Source organism: Elaeis guineensis, chromosome 6, assembly GCF_000442705.2.
Source record: "Elaeis guineensis isolate ETL-2024a chromosome 6, EG11, whole genome shotgun sequence".
In the NCBI taxonomy this organism is placed as follows: Eukaryota; Viridiplantae; Streptophyta; class Magnoliopsida; order Arecales; family Arecaceae; genus Elaeis; species Elaeis guineensis.
Genome location: NC_025998.2, coordinates 127,614,150 through 127,623,099, shown reverse-complemented (window position 1 = coordinate 127,623,099; position 8,950 = coordinate 127,614,150). Strand labels below are relative to the sequence as shown.

The 8,950-nt window shown below is 37.0% G+C and overlaps 1 protein-coding gene across 1 annotated transcript; it reads left to right on the top strand.

The window, feature by feature from the left end:
• The first annotated feature begins 245 nt into the window (after positions 1-245).
• LOC105046646 (UDP-glycosyltransferase 83A1-like) lies at positions 246-2,854 on the top strand. Its single transcript, XM_010925300.4, has 2 exons — positions 246-820; positions 1,572-2,854. The coding sequence occupies exons 1-2, from the start codon at positions 280-282 to the stop codon at positions 2,456-2,458; spliced, it is 1,428 nt and encodes a 475-aa protein (XP_010923602.4). The 5' UTR covers positions 246-279; the 3' UTR covers positions 2,459-2,854.
• Positions 2,855-8,950: the final 6,096 nt, after the last annotated feature.

Sequence of the window (8,950 nt, the reverse complement as noted above, 5' to 3'; positions counted from 1 at the left end):
TTCTGGATAAAATATTCAAAATAGATTTGGATTGGATATAGATAATAATATATTTCCCTCCAAATCTGACTCAGTATAATGTTAATCTAAATTTTTTCTTTTAAAGATATAATTATTTTAAAATATTTATATGATGAGTTCTTTAACTAACTTGACTCAACTCAATCCAACTCATCTTGTCTATCCAATCTGTTTCAATCCGTACCATTAATTTTATCCGTCCCAATCCACGCCTAATCCTTGATATCCTCAGTGGGGCCTTGGCTGGTTTGTCGGGATATGCAGCATATGAATAGAGATGGCAGTGGTAGAAGAGACGGGATACAATTGTTTGTAGCAATGGGTTCTCGTCATGCCATCATCGTACCTGTGCCAGCGCAAGGCCATGTCATTCCCTTAATGGCTCTCTCCCACTCCTTGGTTGCCCATGGCTTCAGGATCACATTCATCAATTCCGAGTTCAACCATGAGCATGTTGTTGCTTCCTTGTCCCAGAATGGTGGTGATGGAGTGGAACGGATACAGATGGTTTCCTTTCCGGATGGATTGGCACCCCATGAAGACCGTAAGGATATCCAAAAGTTGACAGAAGGCATCGGAGGGGTCATGCCTGGACATCTGGAGGAACTCATAAAACAGAACACATCAAAAGGTGACCGGGTTACATGCGTTATCGCCGATAGGTCCATGGGGTGGGCTCTCCAAGTGGCACAAAAAATGGGCATCCGGTCGGCTGCCTTTTGGCCTGCGTCTGCTGCAGTGCTTGCATTATTTCTGAGCATTCCCAAGATGATTCAGGATGGTATCATTGATGCCGATGGTAAGATCTGGTTTTTACTCATTTTTCTCTGACCAGGAAAACGATTCAGCACATGGTCATTCAACTTTTCAATCTTTTCAAGATTCAAACTTTTAAAAAAATAAAGGAGAAAGTGATTAAAAGCCCAGAAAGTATGAATTTATTCCTGGCCTTTTTTTTTTTTTTTTTTGATGAAAATATCATAAATTGATATATCATCCTTGTGAAACATTAGCACCTACCAAGCATTCGTAACAGTGTTCTCATTGCAATAGTTTTGAAGATCAAATATGTTCTCTCTCTCTTTCGATTACTTAAGCTTTCCTGAGGTAAACAGCTTTTTATTCAGGAAATGCATAAGCAATTCATGAGCAAAACCAAATCATACAAAACCTTACGTGGATGATTTTGTCAACAAAAAACAGAGAACAAGATTTACTAATATGGTTAACATGATATGCACTTGTTACTTAGCGAACATCAGCAGGAATCAAATTGATGGAAGAAAAGGGTCGTCTTTTAATGAAGATGAAAGAAAGAAAAAGAAAATGTGAAAAAATAAATTTCATCAAACTACTGGTACTAATTATTAGTAGTCACCATTGGTTTCCTTCAGCTTTTTAGGTGTTATTTAGATGTAACTTCTATTGGGGAAACTGGTTGCATTCACATAGCAAGCATGTTTATAATTTAAAAAAAAAACAAATCTCATTATGTGAGAACATGCTCCAGGACAACAAATTGCATTTTTTTCTATTTGCATTTCATGCAGGAATGCCAGAAAAGAGCGAGAGATTCCAGCTGAGCCCAGGCATGCCGTCTGTGCACGCAAGCCAACTTCCATGGAATTGTGCCGGTAATCTCGAAGCAGAAAGATTCTTCTTCAAGTGCATGCTCAGTAATAATCAAGGAAGGAAGCTTGCTGAAACAATCATTTGCAACTCCTTCTATGACCTTGAGTCACCATCATTCACCCTCATTCCAAATTTGTTGCCTGTTGGACCATTACTCACAAGCCAACAATTTGGAAAGGCAGTTGGGCATTTCTGGCAAGCGGATACAACCTGCATGAGTTGGCTGGATGAGCAACCTGCTAACTCTGTCATCTATGCGGCATTTGGAAGCTTTGCAGTCTTCAACCAGCACCAATTCCAGGAGCTTGCACTTGGGCTTGAACTCTCCGGCCATCCATTCCTGTGGGTCGTAAGAGACGATCTCACAGATGAGACAGATGATGCCTGGTTAGATGGGTTTCGAGATCGAGTTAGAGGCCAGGGAAAGTTGGTAGGATGGTCTCCTCAACAGCAGGTACTGGCTCACCCTTCCATTGCTTGCTTCTTTTCTCATTGTGGTTGGAATTCGACATTGGAAGGGGTGAAGAATGGAGTCCCTTTCCTCTGCTGGCCTTACTTCGGCGATCAGTTCCTCAACCGGAGCTATATTTGTGATGTTTGGAAGACTGGTTTGAGCATAGATCCTGATGACAAAGGATTTGTTCCAAGGGAGCAGATCAAAGAGAAGGTGGACCAAATATTTTTGAATGAGGAAATGAAGGCCAGGGCGCCCTTAATGTGGAAGGACATTGCTAATAGGTGCACTAAGGAAGGAGGGTCTTCCTATAAGAATTTCAAGAGCTTTGTGGATTCCATGAAAGAATAACGAGCTCTTTTTCTCAATAATAAGGCACATGGACCTTTGGTGTTTGCTTCATCTAACTCAAAAATAAGGTCTGATGAATGTGCCATGCAGCATTTGGAGAGCCAATGAAATGGTCTATGCATTTATTAATATTTAAGTATCATTCTTCTTTCTGCACTGTAGTAGATTTTGTTTGGGATAGGGTCTTTTGAGGGAAATACTCTGATCTCGTAAATTGCTTTGCAGATATGAGTTTGGTGTTCTTGAGAAATAATTAATGTAACTGACAGTTTATATTGCGGATTGTTCTCAAGGCCACACCTGCTTCTCTCTAGTTCACCTCGTCAATGAAATAAGAGGTGTACAGAACCTACCATTTTGCTCAAAAAGGAAAATAAAATTATTATTGTTGCCTTATGTAAGGATCCAGATTTTTTATAATTTTTCCACATGAATCTTAAAGCCCGAGAAAAAAATTAAAAAAAAAAAATGAAGAAGAGGACTCCATCGGTCCAATTCTTCTTCTCCGATCCCATCAGAAGAAGGATTTCGAAGCCTGATCGGACTCCGGCAAGGGGTGCATAAAACCCACTCCTCCATCTAATCATCTGAACCCCCAAATCCTGGATCAACACCAGCAAAAATCTAAGGGAGATTGTTCGATTTCCGTTGAGTTCTCTCGGTTAAGTGCCATTGATTTCCTCTCCGGAACAAGGTAATCAACTCTCTTCTCTATTCCAACCAATTTCTAGGTCTCCAACTAATATCATGCAACTATCTACCTAAATTTCTGTAATTTTTTTACTAGAGATATTGGATAGAAATAAAAGTAGCATGGATATTATCTATCCAGATCTATTTTTGCATCCGAATCAGTTTAGATATGGACAAAAATTTGAGAATCTAATTAATATCCACATTTGTCAAAGAACAATCAATATGGAGAAGGATAGACAACGATTGATTCATATCCAAATATCTAAATCTATGTATAATCCTACATAATTTTATATAATATTTATTAATTTTTTTAAAAAATATACAACCATACAAATATTTTATTAATTTGATTCTAGTAATATCTTTGATTATGTCATTATAAAGTTTAATTATCTAAGTAATATCCATAATTATATCTATACTTTCAATATCCAAATTATATCTATATCCATTTAAAATAAATATAGATATAAATTTTTACATCTGCATAATATCTGTATCCATATTGTATTCGTCAGACAAAATAAATATGGATATAGATATGCTGGTATCCGATCCATATCTGATCCAGTTTTAGCCCTAACTCTTAATGTTTACAATTAATTTGATGGTCGAACTGGCTCCATAGGTAGACAATTGCTAAAGAAAGACGGTGTTGAGTCGAACACTTTATCCTTGAGTTCATAATTGAGGAGCATATCGATGTTCCCTGTACCTAGGTCTATCATCAATAAAGATAAGAATTCTTGGATACAAACATCGATATATATATATTTTTATTTTTGTACTATATGATTTTAGTTTCTCATGGTTGATATTTGTTTTATGATTGTTGGTATGATTATTTATATTTTTTATCATATATTCATATCAAACATTGAAGATTTTTTGAATATTTTAAGTTATGAGATTGGATATTGAGAATTTGAAAGGAATATAATATGATACAGTATTTTTCTTTGTATAATTCTGATTTAATAAATTGATGATCAAAAAAAGAATATTTAAACTAGGCATCTTAAATTGTGAATAGCCTCGTCGCAGGCAGGAATGTGATATAGAATATAGTCCACTATGGATAACAATATGGTATAGAGAGTAGCCCACTATGAACAAAAATATGGCACTGAGAATAGCCCACTATGGACGAAAATATGGCATTGAGAATATCCCTGCCACGAGCAGGAACATGGTATTGAGAATAACTCCACCACGAGTAAGAATGTGGTACTTGAGTTTGTCAGTTATGGGCTGGAGTATAACCATAATTAGTCTAAAATCCTAAAGATAACAGCTAATTGATCTAGATCATATTAATGAGATATGAATGATAAGGTATGAAATCACAATTAAGTAAAAAGTATTTTACATAATGATATATATGGTATATCAATTTTGAGAAACATAGATATTCAATGATATATGATGCATGTTTGTATATATATAGATATGGAGTTATATTGGATACTTGATGCGAAATTTCATGGTTTATGTTTTTCTCTTAGATACTACTTACTATAAAGCTCAAAACCTTTTTCTTTTTTTTTTTAAGTAACAAAATATTTGTACTTGACTAAGATTGAGATCTCGATTTGAAAAGATTAATTAGATTGAGCATCATCAATAATACTTGAATGATCAAGTTTTGTAAATTGTATGAGATTTGATATCAATTGATGTGAAATTTTTATTATGAATTGAGATTAACAGTGCTCATGGGATCTTAAGGTTGAAAAAAAATTTTAAGATTTTTATATTCTTTAAAATCTTACTTTAAAAAATGTCTAACGGTCACGCGACTGAACAAAATATTGGATTTGAGGGGTGATACTTTCATAATGGCATCATGTGAATCTAAAATACTATATAATTTTTCAAATCAACTTATTTCTGTCCTTTGTGAAAAATGATATCTAACATCACATACTTCTTAGTCTTGGAGCTCTCAAAAAGCTTCATGCTCCATGACCTTCAATAAAATTGGAAAAGTAAAAAGCATCATATAATCCCACCCGGTTCCAAATTAAGTACCAACTGTGCCCTGTTGAAGCAATATGTTGAGCTCCTACAAGCGTCTGCGGTTTTGGAAATCAGCAGCATCAGTGACTACTGCCCTTCAGTACTCACGTAAACAGGCATTCTACATCTAAAATTTAATTCTTCTTTCAATTGACCTACAGGATGAGAAAAAACTCAGCTTTGAGTTAACAAACTCATAATTTTCATTAGGGCCTCATCATGATTTAGCCGAGCATGCTGATGGAGTTTTTGGATGAATTTTATTTTGGTTCCTTCTCTTCTACGCTATATTTTATTTTCTGATTTTATTAGATATACTCATACTCAGAATTTCTGATTTTTTTTTTTTTTATATAGTTTAAAGTTCCGAATTGCAGTTGGTTTATTCGCTACGATGGATTCCAACATGATATATTTCGATGGAATTGAGTTTCATCAACGGCTTGCGATGTTAAAAGACGTTGTCAGAGATGAAGAGTGGAGAGCCTTCTGATGAAAGGACCAGATGTATTAGTGGGCCCACCACGGCAGAGGCTGAGTCCCCCTCCTTTTCGCTGCGATGGGGGCGTACTCCGTCGCGTAACGTTGTGCTCAGGACTACCAGATCTGGCCCGACAGCGCGATCTGGCTGGGATCCACGGCATCGCAGGTGCCAAAACGTCGCCTTCTTTTGAAATAAATGGACACACACATGCACATGCACATACATACATACATACATACATACATATAAATATACGTACAATATGAAATGGAAGAGCAATATACTAGCAAAAAAAAAAAAAAAAGCAGGAGAAATAGAAAAAGTGCTCTACATAGAAGTAACATGTTTTCAGTGAGGTATCTACGTTTCCTGGGCATTGCTATCATTTTTGAAACCAGCTACGAAGCACTGATTAAAATTAGTGTTGGCCGCCCAGGTGTAAAATATAAGTGATTTGCATACAAAAATTTGCATGCCGAGTTCCCAATAAATTATTCGAGCCAAACTAGATGGCTTGATGCATGTGGGTTAGCTATAAAATATGTGGGAACCGGCGTGATCTCTCTTTAGGATAAGACTTCCCACACATCAAGCTTTGCAGTGATGGACAAAGCTGGCTTTATCCGCCGAAAATTATGGGTCGGGCTTGGCATGATGTTACAGGGCAATGAAATAGATTCCAACTAGCTAGAGAAGGACCACATCAGCGTGCCTTAATTTTCATCAATGCTAGGGGTAAGTCCTATCGAGAAAAGAGATTCATCGGATAAAAGCTTATTTAGATGAGGAGATTTGCGATCTTGGAGATCCTTAAGTCCTTTCTTTTCCTCGGCACACAATTCTACAGGCTTCAAGGATAAAGTTTCGATCCAACCCCAGTCCGAAAGCCCCCAATCGTCTATTAAAGCACAAACAAAAAAAAAATGGCTCTTCCATCCATGAATGGACGAAGAAGTGCTAGAGACCAGGAAAGAGACACCCCTCTGAGAGGAAACATACAGCCAGTCAGTATATTGATATTTCTTCAGTGTGAAGAGAGCTCGGAAAAGAAGAATTGAAGGTTGGACTCCCGTCCGAGAATAAAGTACAAGAAACCCTATGATATATCTAAAGGAGTTCAGGAACACAAAACTGAAAGCAATCCTATATATAGAACCTAAAAAGCTCAAAGATGAAAGAAAAAATAAAAAATCTAAGATCTGCTTGAAGATTTTCCTCGTACACCGCTAATTGGCCTGAAGGTGGATTATGAACTCGAGCAATGGGATAAGAAAGTTCAAGATGGAATTTGTCTGGAATAGAGTATTGGATTCGAAGCAACTCTAGGCCATCCAAGGTCAACTCAGTTTGGATATCTCTCCAGGTCTGACCAAGAGATTGGTTCTAGACCTAGGGCTTTTTGGATCCTTCACTTTCTCTTGCATGGGACTCTCGCTCATAGAATTTTCGGAGCCTACCATAGAAATAGAAACCTAAGGAGAAATGAAAGGAAGAAAAAAAATCAAAAAGAAGATAAGAGGGACTTACCTTCGAGTAAGAAATAAAAAAAAAGCAACTATCTTCTGAGAGCTCCACACAGGATGGAGAAAGAAAAAAATCTGTCTGTGGGAGATTTGGAGCAAGAAAAATGATAAAGGAAGAAAAGATTTTACCAGAATCAGTAGAAGGAGAAATAAAACAAAGGAAGCCGCCCCCTTAAATAGAGGGACGGACGTCTCTCGAAGGACATCAAGTCACTACAAATTTCTAAAACGGACCACTCGTCAAGCCTTCATTAGCTCAAAGCTAGCCGATGGTCTCCACATTTAATGCGTCTTAGCAGAGAAGAGTGGCGTCTATGCAGATTTCGAAAGTTTCATCATTAATTCAATATTTTTTTTATCTGAAAACTGCGCACAGAAATTTAGTTTAAAAATAGCTCTTTACATCCCCGACTATTCAGAATGTCAAGATAAATACTTCTATAGCCCGATCAGAGCTCAAACTAAGGAGTAAGAGGACATCTATTAGGAGGAATTTGGAATGGGCAGATGATGTATGAAGATTCAAGTCTATTATGACCCATTGGGTCTATATTAGCACCTCTCAAGTGGCCTAATTATTATGGTTTGCCCGACCTCCGGTCGATAAATGTCTGTCCCGACCCCTGATCGGAGGCTATTCTGTCTGACCTTTCATCGGCATATTCTTGATTCGACTTCTGATCTAAAAGAGCTAGTCGGATTACACACCTTAAGCAGCGCAGTTGCATGATTGATTATGACTCTTCCGACCCTTGGTCAGTGTGTGTTTGGTCCAACCATTTGTCAGAGAATCAGCTGATCGATATACGGCTTGAATAGCGGAATAATCTCTGATCAGCATAACAACTGTAGGTTGGCTAGTCTTCCGGATCAATCCATCTAACCGAACTTTGGTTGAAAAACTATCAGTCCCAACTCCTAGTCGGCATGCTACACTCTCTGATCTCTCCTCAGATGTAGATTGATCGGGCTCAGATTCAAAAGACAGGTGCCAACTGACCATAGCTGTCAATACTATCTGGCCATAGCTGTTAATACTATCTGGATGTAACCGCATGATCTTGAGAAGCTTTCAAGTGTAACCATCTGATCTTAAGAATCACAATTAAATAACCGCACCAAATTTGGTTAGTCTGTCTATCAAAAATGGTTACACAGCCGTCTCCTCTATAAATACTCAAATTTCGAGGATCCATGTAAGTAACCCATCTCAGAGAGCTAAAACTCTGCTTCTCTGTTTGCATGTTCTGACTTAAGCATCAGAGAATTCTCATCGGAGCACAATCTTTCGATCTAAATTTTTTTGTAGGTTGTTTCAGTACTGTATCTCTTTATCTTTCAATGTCAATTAAAAATAAACTGTAATAGATTTAAATATTGGGTGGAACAATACTTACGTTGTATTTTTTTTTGCTTCCTGTGCGTTTTGCTCTTTTTTTTTTTAATTTTTTTTTTAATAAAAAGTTTAGGCTTGTCCTATCTCAGACACGAGGGTTTTTTTTTTTTTTTTTTTTGAAGAAAAAGAAAAGTCGTCGGATAGAAGATATGACAGCATAACATGTGCCTTTCAACGTCACGAGTCTGGAGGCCACTCAGTATTCCCCAATAGTGCATACTTATCTCATTTCCTGCTGAAGATATGATATTATTTAAAATGAGTCACCATGACCCGGAAATAAAATTGATTGCTAAGTGATTATCTGGAAATCTAACTCACTGATTCTAGCGTCTTTATTATGTAAGAAATATGGTTTCATCTGGAGAATT